The sequence below is a fragment of the Perca fluviatilis genome, chromosome 12 (assembly GCF_010015445.1).
Source record: "Perca fluviatilis chromosome 12, GENO_Pfluv_1.0, whole genome shotgun sequence".
Taxonomy (NCBI): Eukaryota; Metazoa; Chordata; class Actinopteri; order Perciformes; family Percidae; genus Perca; species Perca fluviatilis.
In genome coordinates, this window is record NC_053123.1 from 29,103,824 (window position 1) to 29,120,102 (window position 16,279).

The window sequence follows — 16,279 nt, forward strand, 5'->3', positions numbered from 1 at the left end:
ATAGCCGTCTAAAACAATTCTCTCAATAAATGTAAAGTTACTGTAAACATGCACTCTTTTCCCACTGAGTTCTCTTGGCGCCCAGGCTCCATTGGGAAAAACTACAAATCAAGGAGAAAATGATTATAATGTGCTGTATTTCTCATATTGTGACATCCCCACAGTGCCTTAGTATTACTGCCAGTTCAATAGGTGTATATTCAAACATGAACCATTGAGACGGATGACAATGACATACGGCTAACCTGTCTGTTTTCATGGGGCCTGGGTGCAAGAGTAATGACTCTGTGTATTTTAAAGGGAAACAGGGTATAAAAGCATCAGAGCCAGACCCTACGGTGGAGCTCAGTTTGTACCGTCAGACCCTCTCAGCAGTCTCCCTCCGCCCTGCACTGTTAACACACACACATTTCAACAGGGTGCAAGACAGTTTCCCACAATCGTCTCAACTCACAAAAAGATCGTTAGAGTTCTAACATTCACATATTTACATTCTCTTCGATAAGCTTGTCTGTAATTTTCTTGAGCATGAAAGTTCATTCTTCAACTTGGGGAAAGTATGTGTGACAAAATATTCTCACTTCATGGTCCATTACCTGTACCTACGACCTTTTTCTCAGGCCGATATCAATGTTTGAGAGTCACAAAAAGGTGACGATATATCAGATTATATATTTACTGTATATATATATATATATATATATTTTTTTTTTAAATAAACATTGATAAGGACCCTCTAAATATGTTCTTTTTTTAAAAGATTATTTTTTGGGGCTTTTCCCTTTATTAGATAGTGACAGTGGATAGACAGGAAAGTGGGGAGAGAGAGGGGATGACAGGCAGCAGAGGGCCGCAGGTCGGATTCGAACCCGGGCCGCTGCAAAGGACTCAGCCTACATGGGGGTGCACGCTCTTACTGGGTGAGCAAGGGGCCGCCCCTAAATATGTTCTTTAAAGAATTATGGCTAAGATATGTACTGAGTGGGACATTTTACAGTTGAAAAATAAACTTTTTTTATCCCGACATTCTGAGGCCGTTATCGATGTTTGAGAGTTACAAAAAGGTGACGATATATCAGTTCGGTTGATATTCTTTTTTTCTAAATAAACATTTTTGATAATGATCTGCTAAATGTGTTTTTTTTTAAATAATTATGGCTAAGATATGTTCTGAGTGGGACATTTTACAATAAAAAAAATAAACTTTTTCAGTTTTTCGGTGTGCATTGCTCTAGGGGTGGCAATTTCGGTTTGTTGGACGGTTGATCCACCACTTTGGTCCAGACTGAACTTAACATAGACATGTTAACATTATAATTGTGAGCATGTTAGCATGCAAAGATTAGCATTTAGCTCATTGCACTGCTAAACTTTGGTGCAGCCTCATAGAGACGCTATGGGCTGATGATTATATTTGTTACAATACAGAAATCATACAGTATCAGAACATTTCTTTTTCTTTCTAATTTCTTGTTTCTTGTCGGCCGACATGTACGCCAACGCCGCTATATCTGCAATAATCTTTTATCATTGGTCTAGCTTTACTTTTAGCCGATAGACAAGGACTTGAGCCGGCTCCATTCGCTGATAAAGGCCATGTTTAAAGCTCAATATGAACCATGAGGTTATTTTGTCACACATTCTGTAATTTTGATAACTTTGTTGTTCCCCGTTTCTTCAACAAGCAAGGACGAAGCCAAGCTGAGAAGAGAAGAGCATACAACACTAAACCCTGATCTAAAACAATGTGAATTAAACAAATTGGGAAACTCACTCAGAGAGCGACTGCAGCAGCTCAGTACGGTAAAGAATACTGATCTGAACTCCTCTAAGCTAAGATTTCCACATTAATAACAATGATATATTAAAAACACATTCGTGTGTACAGTATATGTGAGCTACTCCTACGTTCCAGAAATATACATATACTCTTTCTGCACACACTGTATAGTATACTTTGCCATATTGTGGGGGCATTAATATGGATACATTCTTCCTAAACAATTAACTAAGCTCTCTGGTTTCTGAATGATATATCCATCTTCCGTCAAACACAATTCCTCCACAGTACCATCACATCCTTATTTGGTAAACAAATCATGAATGCATTGAAGCAGTAGGGGCAGACTCTGGGATTCGCACTCGGACAGCACACTTGACATTGTGAGTTGATGTTTGACACGGTAATTAGGCGTACAGTTTCACTGTAGGAGAGATAGACCCTCCCTGAAATAGAAGGATAAATTTAGTGCCCCTGCCAACACTCTGGTAAATAAAAACCCTCAGGGGCCCTGCTGTTATACCCTTGTGGGGATTTATTTCCATCCTTGACCCACTAGAAGTGTCCTATACTGTATGGCATACGGTGCACAGGAGCTGCTGTTGATATAATTTGGATGGTAGCGTTAGACTACATCTACACTACTATGGTTTGGTTTAAAAAACAAATATCTTTTTGCTATGTTTACGTCTTGCATCCACACTACTCCGGCGTTTCCCGAGCCCCTAAAACGGAGACGTTTGGAAAAAGTGCTGCCCCCGTTTTGGTTTGAAAACTCCTGGGTTGCTTTGTAGTCTGGACCAGGCCCCCAGGAAGTGCACCGGATTTTGAAGCCAATTTCACATAGTGGTCAAAACAGGTGATTTTTTTTCCATAGACTTACACGGCAAAAGAGACGTCTGTAAATCAGTGGATACATTTTATCAAGCGTCACAACCCCCGCGAAATTACTCGTTTCACCATAACATTTAGAAAGTCTAGAAGAGTATAGTGTGGAAGCAGCATCGACCATCGGGGCAATTTCGAACGCTGTATCCATGTTTTTGTCATTTGTCAGAAACAGAGACCTTTGGAAATGACGATGCTCGTCTTCTCGGGTTAGGTAGGCTTACAGACCTTTCAGTAATCATCGTCGCTCCAAGCTAATAAATCCCTGCTCTTACTTTTCGCCATTGTTCTTTCTCCAAAGGATTTTCTGTATTTTCAACTTCTACATCCATGATTTTCAACCGCAGAGTAACGTCAGACAATCTGCTTCCTGTTCACACTGGCATGTGCATGCCCAGTGTGTGTGAATGGCCATGTGATATGTGTTGTCAGACGTGTTAATATAGAAAGAGATTAGCTCTGCAACTGGAGTTAAAACTCTTGTGTGGACAGAGATCGTTTTTTTGTCTCAAAACGCAGCTTAAAAATGAAAACGTAGTAGCGTAGATGTAGCCTTAAAGGTGCACTATGAGTTCCTGCACGGCTTCAGCGCGATTTCATTTTTTGTCTCAAATCATAGGCATCTCTCCTAGATCTGCTAGCTGCCTGCCCCCTGAATACACTGTGAAAAAGCCCGGTCTTGGGAGACAACACAGGGGTAAACGTCAAACAAACTCTAGGGGCACAGGCTGTGCACCAAAATATAACAAACCAAATTCCAGCTAATCAACAACTCATGCTACTCAATCAACTCTGCTCACTGGAATCGCGCTACACCATGCAGGAACTCATAGTGCACCTTTAAAACAACCACAGAGGACCAATGAGTTTCTTGAGAACGCAACTACAATGTCTCCAATCTCTACTTTCAATCTCGGCTTGATTTCTATAGCGATAACTTGAGAACAAATGGACAGGAACTTCCTCTGCCTGAAGTCTATCGCCAGATCATCCACACAGTCTGTAAATACGGTTTAGAGGATCCCTGCATGTTTCAACCCATCCCAGGCCACTGTTACGCCCCCGCTGCCATCGACCCACAAACAAAATAAGTCAATAATGGATGAGGCTTTTCCTCTTTTCCCTGCTCGGCTGTGTCGTGCTGTCAGTCTGTGGGGAGGCCCCGGAGCGAGCGCTCTTACAAGCAACCGCTGTTTCATTATTCATACAGGTGTTTTAACGAAGAGGTGGATGCTTCTCTATTTACTCACCGGTCTTGTAAACAACCACGGTTACTGCTACACCGCTCTCACTCCTTCTCTTCCTCACCGTAGTGTGTCGGAGCTCTTTCTTTCTCATCACACAACCTGCTCTCTTTAACCCCTACGTCCCCCCCTCACTATCACTTTCTGTACTTCATTTGAGGGCTGTGGTGGAATCCCAGCCGCCAGAGTTGTGTTTAGCGGGCAGTGTAGTACTGGCATGAGTTTTCTTGAGTTTTGGGGAAAATAACTCGAGGATGATGGTTACACAGGAAAAGGTCGGTACTGTATACTGAGAGTCATTTCTTTTCAGGTGCCAGCACTGCACGTTCCTCTGGGAATGAATTGTCTGTAGGCATCCTGACATTAGGAATGTTCCACACTGTGATCCTGTTGATGAACGTCCCACTTTCATTCTCCAACCAGGGAACAGTGTACCAGTCGTCTGATGGAGCTGCCTATACAGTGGGTGGCGTGTGTGTGCGTGTGTGTGTGTGTGTGTGTGTGTGTGTGTGTGTGTGTGTGTGCGTGTGTGTATCCTAGTCGCGGCTCCGGTTGCGTTTCTTGAAGAAAAAGAACGGCGTCTTCTGAGGCGGGCCCAGTAAAATGGGGACCTGGTTCATGTGTGTGATCCTGATCTGTAAGATTCAGACAGAGAAGAACATGACAATGGTACAATGTTTGTACAGGGAGCGGTTCTCAATATCTTTTTTCTTTTTTACAAATTCACAACTTTGACAGTCATCACTTCCTTGCTCTTCACAACAGACTGTTATAAAATCAGTCACTGCAGCCTTGCAAATAACCTCCATAACACAACAAAAAGCTTTCTATCTTCTATCAAGGTCCACTATGACAATATAAAAAGAAGTTGAAATGCCGTGAGGATGAACAGATAATAGTGGATTTCCCTTTTTTTTTTTAATGAAGAAATAGTTAGACTGTGGCATTTGATGGCATGTTGTTGTTTGAGGTCGAGGCTGGGGGCGTGCAGAGGAGGAAGAGCCAGAAAATTAACCCTTACAGAATAAAAGCTGAGTAACACTTATTTAGGTCTGGCATACAGCTGACTTTATGAATACAATAACATGCTGAAAATCAATTTTAAAACAATTTTTCAGTGATTCTGATTTACTGTAACTCTCACCGTGCAGGGGGGCTGCATCCAGGGCTCGCCATCGATCTGCATGGGCAGCCGCCGGGACGTCCTGTGAAGAGAGACCAGAAGGACGAGCAAGAGAGGTGGGGGGGGGGAGGGCAGAGAGAGAGAGAGAGCGAGCGCGAGAGAGAGAGAGAGAGAGAGAGAGAGAGAGAGAGAGAGAGAGAGAGAGAGAGAGAGAGAGGGAGGACAGGGTGGGGGTTTGAGGTTGTGAAGGTCAGATCACACACACCTCTGAGGCACGGGAGGCCTGTTCACACTGCCCCAGGACAGGGTCAAACACTGCACCCTTTGTTCCCATGAGACCCATTCCCAGACAGGCCCCCAGTCTATAAACTCCCAGACCCACTGTATATGTACACACACACACACCCACACACACACGCATACGCACACATTCAAAGTTGGTTTAAGACTTTCATGCATGCCTCTCCGGCTAGAGAAACACAGTATGGGAGAATGACTGTGATGAATGCGCTTTTAATTCGGGTCTAGGAAAATATTGGGGGCAGTTTGCAGAACAAGTTAGAGAACGACTTGTAAATGTCACTTCTTTGGTGAAATAACTGGCTCACTGTAGATGTAAACTGGGCTGAGTCTGAAACAAATGCACTTTCTTTGAATGAAAAAAAAAATGGGTCAGATCTAAAAAGAAACCACAGTTGGATTTGATTGATAGAATTTCATTGAATCTGAAACCAGTATCGAATAAGCTTATTGAAGCCGATCCATTCTATTTCCTTATCGTATTTATTTAGGTCAGCTTTCATTTGTAATTAAAGTCATAGTAGATAAAAAGTAAGCTTTGAGTTTAAAAATAATTTGAACCCATGCATTCAAATCGTTCATCATTCAGTTCAGTTCAGTTCAGTTCAATTTTATTTATATAGCACGTTTAAAAACAACCTCAGTTGACCAAAGTGCTTAACATGCTCCAAAAGCAACGAAACAATAAACACAAACAAGGCACAATATACAACAGTAGAAAAAGAATAATGTCAATAATGTCAAGATATCAAAGCTCAACTTGAATTAAAAGCCAATGCGTAGTAATGGGTCTTAAGCAAGGACTTGAACGTTCCAATGGTCCGAGCTGTTCTTACATGAATGGGTAAACTATTCCAGAGGTTTGGAGCAGCCACTGAAAAGGCTCGGTCACCTTTGGTTTTTAACCTGGATCTGGGCACATCGAGGAGCATCTGATTGGACGACCTCAGTGCTCTGACAGGCGTGTGGACATGTAAGAGCTCAAAGTACAGACAACATTAGCTAAAGATGAGGCACATTCGACCTGATTGCTTTTTACTAAAACACAAGAGAGAGGACGGATAAGAGAGTCATTAGCATCCTAGAACCAAATCCAAACTCTACACTACAGACAGATCTATTTCTAATCCTGTGACTGCGACTGCAACTCAGTCCTCGGCTCCAACGGCTCACGCATATATGAAATATATAGTTTATTAGGTGCGTTATTCTTTGGATGCTGCAGGGATTTTAGCTTTCAAATGCACAAACACTCAAAGGGAATGCATTTTTGATCATACATGTGAGATGGATGTATTTTGTGCAGAAAGTACAGCTTCCAGTTGGTTGACCAAAAGGAAGATAAAGGGAAGGGAGGGTTGATGACACGAGGCAGATACCGGGAAGGATGCAGATCAGGAAGTGACGAGGACGGATTAAATGTAGCTGAGAGGCGGCAGGTTCTGACCTGATGGTGACGTTGGTACACTGAGCCAGTCTGCGCCCGGCACTCTTCAGTCCAGTGTAGATCTGTCCCATCTCTATTGCCCCTTCCAGGCCAACCACCTCCAACAGCTGGTCACTGAAGTCTGGAACAGAGAGAGATTAGAGAGAGAGTGTGTTAGAGAGAGACAGTGAAACAGAGATATGTTATGACAAGTTATAGGTGCGATGTTTGACCAAACTGAAAAATAGAGGTACAGGAAAAGGTCAATATTTGCACTGTAAAGCACATTTTTCACAAATGTATTTCCCTCATCTGATTCACTTTTTTCATTCACCATGACGGTGCAAAATTCTGACTAGTTGCTATTTACACATCCAGCAGTTACAGAGTGACATGATCACTCATTTGGAGTTGTGTTTGTGTCCACGTGATAAATGTGGTCCAATTCTCTCTCTCTCTTGGCTCCGTTTTTGGCTCTGTTTTTGGTCTCCACCAACTCCTGAGGGAAATATCTGTCTCTTTAGCTGCTAAATGCTCCACTATGTTCACCAGGTAGTCCCTAGTCTGGATCAACGGAAATACATTCCGGATGTCAGGCTTTGCCCCTCACCTTCCGCTCTCTGTGTGTTCTCAAAATCCCTTTGCTTTGGGAAACAAACAACAAACTTCAAGCTAGCAAGCTGCACTCGTGCAACGAGGCGGACCTGCTGCTTGGTTCTTTCAGGGAATGATTGTAAAGATTTACAAAGAATATGTTTACGGTCTTTACTATCGAACCGGGACGTTTTGGGACTGATTGGTGGGATTGCTGTGGACGAAGCACATCCAGCGATACACTGGTAAAAGGCAAATGATGTTCGTGCAAATATTCGACCAAAACAAGTTCCTTGCCGAGACTATTTTCCAGAGCCACCTTCTTTGCGTCCAGAGCTTAGCGCCGCCTAAGATGATTGTGATTGGTTGAAAGAAATGCAAACAACCCAGAGCGTTTGTCTCTCATCTGAACACTGGCCATTCACATCCATGGTCTTTGGCTGACCGGCCCACAGAGAGGAGAGAGATCACATGATTTGCCCACTGGTTTGTCTCTCATCTGAACACTGGCCAATCTACTAATCCTACTATGGCCGATCTCCATCCAACAGTAGAGACAGAGCGAATTTAAGTCCCACCCCCACCAGCGGGGAAAACAACTCTCTGCTCTCCATTGACTTCTATTCTTGTATTGCGTGAAGGTGCCTCCTATAATCAATTCTGTCTGCTAGCAAACAACAGAAAAAATACCTAAAAGCTGTAGTGATAGTCACTACCAGTAATGTAAAGAAGTTTTTATAAGCTGCTGACCCGAAAAACTGAGCTTTTAGGAAGACAAAAGTGGATACAGATGTGAGGAATCAACAGGAAGAATGGGATGACTGTGGGAACCTGTTTGCAAGTGTCTGAGCTTGCTAATGAAGTTACAGCTAACCTTACTAACAGCTAACGTGTTCCCTGAAATGCCAACAAAGTGCCTGTAGCTAGCTAAAAAACACAAGGATTATTCTATCGAACTATGTCTACCAGTGAGGACAAGTTAGCTGTTAGTAAGCTAATGTTAGCTTTGTGTTAGCAAGCTAAGGCACTTTCAAACATAATACTATAGCTTTCTGATTTATCCCCATTCCACTATAACACAAGTTGCATACTGTGTAAATGCAGCTTGTTCACTTGTTCACCAAAACGTTACAAGACATCTTGATTTCACCCATGCTCCACTCAAACTTTAGCCATCTTGCCAACAAGAGCCAGGCAGCCTTTTTGTCTCTGGGAGTACACTATCATACATTCGGCTAAGTGGCAGTATTAGGGGCTGGTACATGTACATGTGTTGAAGGGGAGTGCAAGGACAGGGTGGTGTCCGGCTGATTGTGGTGGGCTGGTTTGGGTCTCAAAAGTCCAGTGCTGATGTTTTACCCCAGTCCAGCGGCGAGTGTGAACCAGAGCAGAAAAGTTTGTGGCCGGACAGATACTAAATAATGAGCTAAAACTCAAAATAAAGCTCTGTAAAGCCGCGTGGAGCTATGGATTCAGCTGATAAGTCACTGATGTTTACTGTAATTCTGTGTCAAAGCGTTTAATAGTTGCGTAATTGTAAAAAGGGAATTTCCCCTTAGTGTTCTCTCTTTCTTTGGAAAGTGTGATGCCTAATAGTCAATATTTACCAACATGATCTCAAAGGTCAGTGATGATGTCATTTGACATTTCTCTTTCAAAAAAAGATTAGCTCATAAAAAACCTAATATGATTGAGAGTGTTTGTAAGGCCCCGGCCACTTCACAGATTTTACAAATGAATTATTAGAGAGAAATCTGAGAAATGTTTCATCTTCACAGCTAGGGTGATAATTTGTGAGGTGCTACAGCAGAATCAAATCTCATACAACTGTGTTGGTGGCAACTCATCTACAATAATTAACTGTGGTCGCGTCCGAACATAATAACAGGAACAAAGCTGGAGAAGCTGACCAAAGATTTTCATTTTTACAGTCATTCTTGGATTTTTTATGCTTTTACTTTCAGCTTAGGTTGTATTGGTTGAGTTGGTTTTATGAGTGTATTTATTACAAGATCTTCTCTTTATATTTGGACAATATGGTCTGGTGGTGCCACACAGAAAAATAGACCGGGAGTTGAGTCCAACCTCTGCCTCTGTAACCCAGTCTCCATGGTTAATCATGCAGGTTAGTGTGGCACTCTGAGAGTTGAATAATTTGATCCAGTCAGGCAGGCTGGTGCTAGCTGAACACCTAAACCTAAATATTCCAGTCCTTTCTCATGCATGCAAGAAGCACTGGATTTCCACAGATTGCCTCTCTAAATCATACATCTTAAAATGTCAAAGAATGACTTCTGAAAGTTCTTTTCATTTAAGCGCTCCAAATTGTGACAATTGTTTTTTAAATTACATGTTTCTAATGTTAATGCCAGACAGAAAATGTCAAGCATAAGAGTCTCTAGAACGCTCTAGCAGAGTTTGCTTCAGAGCAAGAGGAGAAAAGAAAGATATTTTGTAAGAGGCACCCAGGGGAACTGGTCAAACCGTTCCCTGAGGGTCTCAATCCTCCTTCAAGCCCAGACAAGCTCCGGCTGGCAGCAGCCTGTTGTGACTGGAGCCACAGGCTGCAGGTCCGACTGTCTGTCTGTCTGTTACAGTGTAAACAATGTTAATAATTCCCCAATGTCGCTCAGCCTGTTGGCTTTGTTACCAACCACAAAAAGGAAACTGTTGCATATTTTTTGCCCCGCTCTGGAGAGGAAATGTGTTCTGCAAAAAGCCTGGCGCAACAGAGTTCAGGACAATACTGAGTCATGGCTTTTCACACCTGAAAAAGGTATGTAAACATTTTGACACAAGTACAGAGTGAAGTACAGAGACCACTTAATGGTTGGCAACACATTCCGTGTTGTTTCCATCATTCATCTTATATCATTAAAAAAATCTAAATTAAATTAAAATTAATTTATAAAACTGGGTGTTCATCTCTTCGTCAGTTATTCTCACTGTGGTCAAAATTTGTAAAGCAGCTGGGTAATGTAAGTTTTAACATGTGGAGGATATGCAGTTTCTTCACGTGTATGAAAGCACGAGTGTGGACCTGCATGTGTGGCATTTAGAAAGTGCTGCCATTTCGTGCCTAGCATCAAAGATGATGAAGGTTTATACAGGAATAAGGTTGCTGCTTCTGCTGAGTCACTGGTACTCTTGAATATTTCAGATGACAATTCAAAAATAAAACGTCAGAGCAGAGTAAGGAACAAACGTCTTAAAATCACTCGAAGGCTGTACTTCAGTTGCGTCAGTCCTCGTAAGAATTAAATGCTTGGGGCACACACACAGAAGTGCTCGTGAGGGAAAAAAACTACAACGATGTATTGTTTATTGCATGAGAATGAACATTACTATAAAGCTCTTTTTGATATTAATGTGGTGATGTAACTGATTTATACTTACAGAGGCTGGTTACATTAACTGTAACTCTGTTTTTATATTTTACTTTGAACGTTTGTAGGGGTGATTGGATTGAAAAGTACAGTTGTGGTGCACAAATGTAAAAACATTTCCTTTACAGTTGCTATAGAATTGTTGTTAGTATTTCTAGAACATTAATAGTAGATATTGTGGGCAACATTTACGACGTAAAGATTAAAGATCTACATATATGCTGTTTCACAGCTTGTTCCTCACTGCCACAAATACAATTCTGGATACTGAATAATTGATTCAACAAAATACTGGAAATGAAAAATGCCAGCCTGTGTACATTTTTAACTGTAGCCTTTAAATCTGCAATAACAGATTTTTTTTAGCACTTTTTGCGGGCATTGTATTACCTTTTAAGTTGTTATGACATACTTTATAGACTCCCTGATGAATGTAAGTCCAATATTCTCTCTCTTATAGCTCTGTTTTTGGTCTCTACCACTTAAGCTGCTAAATGCTCCACTTCCTGCACCAGCTAGCTGCTAACGTTGTCTGTGCTCGGCAGGTACAGTAGTGTACAGTGGCGTTTATCAGAGCTGGTTAAAAACCAGGCTGCAAACCTGGTTGATGAGAGCTGGGGAGAGTGAATCAAAACAGTAAAGTTGCGGGCCATAAAACCTAAACACTGAGCAGAGGGGGGGCTGCAGAATTGAGTGATAATTCTCTGTATGTTTGTCACTACAAGTGACCCCTTTCACATTACATATATACATTTCACCCATTGTTAATACTGTATAAAAATATCAATAAGTGCAGCTTTAGCTGTATGTTTCCAAGATCTAAATGCTGTTTAAGCTTTCTCCACATATCCAAGGCAGGGCTATATAGTCAAGAACTCATATTATGCTTTTTGGCTTTTTCCCTTTCCTTTATTGTGTTATATATCTTTTCTGTGCACATTATAGGTTTATAAAGTGAAAAAGCCCAAAGTCCCCCCCAAAGGGACTTACCATCTCCAACAGAAAACACTGTTCACAAACTGCTCCAAACAGCTCTGTTGTAGTCCAGCCTTTACTTCAGAGACAAACCTGCGTCACTTTGTAACACACGTTATAATGCTCGCCTAGCTGCTAGCGTGGCACGCCCTCATACTTTGCAACTGTCTAGCTAGCTGTCCTTACCTAGCTACTGCGCATGTGCGACTCCCAACAAAGATTGAACAGAAGTGTGATGTCTCACTCTGTAGCTAAAACAGAGAGCTCAACACACAGGGTGAAAAGAGGAGCTGCAGAAATGTGCAGTACAACATAAATATGGTGTTTTTTGCAAATTAAACCACATAAACCTATTCTGATATAACCTCTAAATACAATTATGAACCTGAAAATGAGCAAAATATGAGCACTTTAAAATATGAATAAAATGCAATCCTCTACTTGTAGAATTAACTCCTCCCAGTTTCATAAAACCCCCAAATTCCCAGAAAAAATACTCAGGAAATGATCCGAGTGTCCTAAATGGCAGCTGTCCTGATCACATGTCAGTTATCCTGCGTCAAATACAGAAACTATGGCTCATCTCTAGACTGCAAGCTACAGCACAGACACATGGTTACCACATGAATCCCTCCGTCTCTGCAGAGTTTTCCAGGAAATAATTATAATAGGATTGGGCATCCATTAAGAAGAAAATGGACAGTTGGAGACTGTAAGGGATCAAGAAGAGTAGTGACACAATGGCTACACATGACAGATAGGAATTAAAAAGGAAGGCTGGATGTAAATATGGACGCAGTCTGTCTTTTTATGATGTTAAAAAAAACAGGAAGTGTGTAAAGCTGTAACACAGTCTTATACAGCAAGACAGAAGAGGTATAAACTGGCCTATTTTAGGATTTAAAAACAGTACTATTAATATATCCTTTTCCTGTTGTACTATATATTAAATATATAAATCCCCCTCCTTCGCACACCCACCTATATACACCTCTACTTCCTCCAAAAACCAAAAATGGGCATGCCATCCTGCCCGTGTCGCAGTGTGAGAGCCTGATGGCAGACTGTGCCAGTTCTCACCTCACTGATGATTCCCGCCTCATCAGATCTCTGCGCTTTTGACTCTCAGGCAGCCAGCACTGTTACTTCCCAGTGAGGTAGAGCTAAAGATAGAACAGAACAGCCTCTTACATAACGCAGCCACGGTGCATTCTGGGATGGGATGGCATTGCTTTGCCAAGCAGCGGGCAGCGAAAATCGTCACTGCTGTGCTGCACTATTTTCTCTGCTGTGCAGGTATTCTGATGGCATTTCAAATTCATCCATTACAAAAAAAGAAAAATCACGCCTTACATAGTGACACGTCAGAATATTTCTGAATGCATTACTACTGGATATCTTCTAACTGATTAAACTGATATTTAAATATTCAGAATTGTTTAATCAACTACAAGAGATATAAAATATAGATTATTCATGATTAAAACCTTAAATGTAAATATATAGAAGTATGAAACAAAACATAGAAAGATGGAGATGACAATACAAATTAAAGAAGGTTGGCTTTATTCTATGTTTGAGTTTTCAACGAATCAAATGAAAAGACCAAAATAAAAAAAAGAAGCTCAGTACTTTCACTTCCCTTTCTGTGTCTCTCAGCCCATTTGTTCTAAAATAAAACTGCATTTTCGTTTGTCTGCTACAGCATATATATCTGCCCTGTAAATCACTTCTCCCGTGTTCTCCTTTGAGAAAAACAAAACAAAAGAGAAAACAAAGGTGAGAAATTTATATTTTATGGTTTCATGATAGCGCCCCCTGGTTTTGCATTAATTTGACGGTGTAAGGCTGCATTTACACCAAATCAGTCGTAGCGTTTGGTGCAGAGTTGTGATGCGGTGTGGCAGTGTCGCCTAAGTGGCCCATTTGTGTCTCCTTTGTGTTCCCCATGGTGCTAGTTTGCCGGGTCCTATGAGTGATTGTCTGTCCGCATTGAAAAAAAATAAGTACTTTTAATAACTAACCAGTATGTGAGACTGATTACGGAGGGTTTTTAAACTGGTGCACTAGGCCAAATTGAGTGACTACACATGAAACATAATGTTACACTCCATCGTGTTTTGTCTGATCACCGGTTACATAATTGGCCAGCGAAGTGCAGTGTCAGGTTTTTGCCGCAGGTCCGCAGGTTTGTTTGTTCATCTTGCATCCCCTCCCTAATCTGAAGTGCCCACATTCAGCGTGATAAAGGAACATGTCACTCAACAACCACACAGCTCTACGGCACGGAGGAATAAACTATATCTTTTTCTCTTTGGCCACACAGACAGCACTTGCTGCTGGCTTTTGGTTTTTCTGTAAGTTTTAAATTTAACGACGAGTTAAACTGAGTTATAACTTATAACAACCCCTTCAATTTGAAATTGAGAGATAAATAAAAAAAAAATCCCCCAGAGCAATAGCTGCAGCTTTCATTGTGCATCGGCTTGAGTTGGTAGGCTATAATTATATCAGGCAAATTTGTGTATCCTTCCTCCGCCCACATGCCCTCCCTCGCCGACCGGCCTGTTATTGTCTCAGGGTGGCCAGAGTCATGGCAGATGGTCAAGAGGAACTGCAGCTCACCTCGCCTCCAACAACACCAACGGAGGTAAAGGTACGGGGGAGAGCACTTGGCCATTTGACAAAGAACACTGTGTTACTATGATACATTACACAAATCCACACGCACACACACACGCGCACCACACACACACACACACCAACACACACACACAAAACACACACACACACACACACACACACACACACACACACACACACACACACACACACACACACACACACACACGTCTCTGAACAGTTTTGTTCAGAAACTAAATCGTCATGAGAATTTTCCAGATGGGAAAAAAACAATCATGAAGAACAGATTATAAAAAGAAGCTTTAAGAAATGTCATCTTTTCCGTTCCCATCTTCTTTGGAAGGGATTGGCCTCTTTAAAGGATCATTTGTCATTCATTATTTCATTTCATTATTCAATAACTTTGAGTAAATGTATCACTGGAAGGTCACCCACTCTCCCACCATCCGCTGAGAGCAACTCAGCAAACTATTTCCAGCCCCACAGACCGGTGGGCGTGAATCAAAGTAATTATAGGCGCTGTTTCTGTTGTGTGAGAAGAAAACAATATCTCTGGATGTGATCGGCCCAATATAGCCTCCTTCGTGGTGTGTCACAGCTTGACTGCTAGCGGGGGGAGGGGGGTGGGCAGGGGTCTGTGGACATTGGGAAGCAGGAGGAGCGAGAGAAGGAAAGGTGAGGGGAGGGAGCTTGGGGGTGTGATGGGTTGAAGAGGAGAGGGAGGAGAGAGTCTGACAAGCGAGGAAAGAAAACAAATGAGTCATGGAGGGGAGATGCAATGGGAACCTGGTCAGAACACATACCTGAAATAGCAGGTTTCTAAAACACAGCAGCTGTCTACTGCCAGTGTTGAGCTACTTAACATGAACAATGTAATCAACTACTCATCAGTTACTGTACTTATTACTCATCGGAAGAACTGAATCCAGAAGCACTGAATCCAGATTTGTTGGGGTTCGGCCGAATACCGAATCCACTGGTTAAGATTCTGCCGAATCCGAACCCGAATACCGAATCCTCCTCCCATCCTCAGTCCATTAACACAGTAAACACATTAATGAAGTAATGACTGTCCTTCCTTTGCCGTACCTGAAGTTGCTGCATTTTGGCTGCTGTCTGTAGATTCCTTCATGCGCAACTCGTATTCTTTCGGATGTTCCATACGCAAATGTTTTAACAGCGGCGATGTTGTGTATAACAAATCGGCATTGCAAATTGAACATGGAGCTGGACTTGAATGGCCTTCTTTTGACTGAAAGTACTGCCAAACAACACTTTTTTCTGCGCACGAGTTCCATTTTCACTTTCTCACAGCCTACTGCGTTGAACGCTCCACCTACGTAAACACCTTCCCGTAATCAACGGCGGCGTCATTACGTCGACCAGCGTAGCGCGCAAAGTGCAAGCGTAGGGTTCGGTTCGATGGAAAACAAATTCTAAGGTTCGGCAGAAACCCAACCCCGTCAAAAAGCCCAATATTTGGCTGTATCCCAAGTCGAATCCTGGATTCGGTGCATCCCTGGTCTATACTGATGTTCACACATGGCCTCTTTTTTGAAGCTGCCAGCGTCTGTTTTACATTATAATCTTATAGAGTAAACTGTGTTTTCAAAAAAGTCCTAACCCTAACCCTATATAGCTATCTATTGCTCCGTATAGCACTCTTGGATACTGTAGCAGTAGCTGTTTTTATAGCATCAAAAGACGCTCTTGGCTGCTCTCATGCTGCCAGCTTCTTTTTTTTAACTGCAAAAGTCAACTTTTTCTTGTCAAAAAAGACGCCAAGTGGGATCATGGCCTAAGAGACACATACTGTACAGAGGACTGATAGAGAGCCGAGTCACATGGTGCAACAACAATCACCTGAAGCTCACTATCATCAAAATTAATGAGCTCATGGTGGACGACCAGAGGAACAGG

General features: G+C 42.0%; 1 protein-coding gene across 5 annotated transcripts in view; it reads right to left on the reverse strand.

Annotated features, from left to right (window-relative positions):
* Nucleotides 1-3,306: 3,306 nt before the first annotated feature.
* The window catches only part of LOC120569606 (diacylglycerol kinase beta), a 123,516-nt gene continuing 110,543 nt past the window's right edge, over nucleotides 3,307-16,279 (reverse strand). For 2 of the 5 annotated variants that reach the window (XM_039817541.1, XM_039817542.1), the window contains exons 23-25: nucleotides 6,783-6,903; nucleotides 5,057-5,117; nucleotides 3,308-4,547 (exon numbers count right to left, since the gene is read on the reverse strand). In XM_039817541.1, coding sequence (XP_039673475.1) covers nucleotides 4,449-4,547; nucleotides 5,057-5,117; nucleotides 6,783-6,903 — 281 coding nt within the window. In that variant the 3' untranslated portion in view covers nucleotides 3,308-4,448. Of the gene's footprint in view, nucleotides 4,548-5,056; nucleotides 5,118-6,782; nucleotides 6,904-16,279 lie in introns of all 5 variants that reach the window. The other 3 variants (XM_039817540.1, XM_039817543.1, XM_039817539.1) reach the window with 2 other exon arrangements.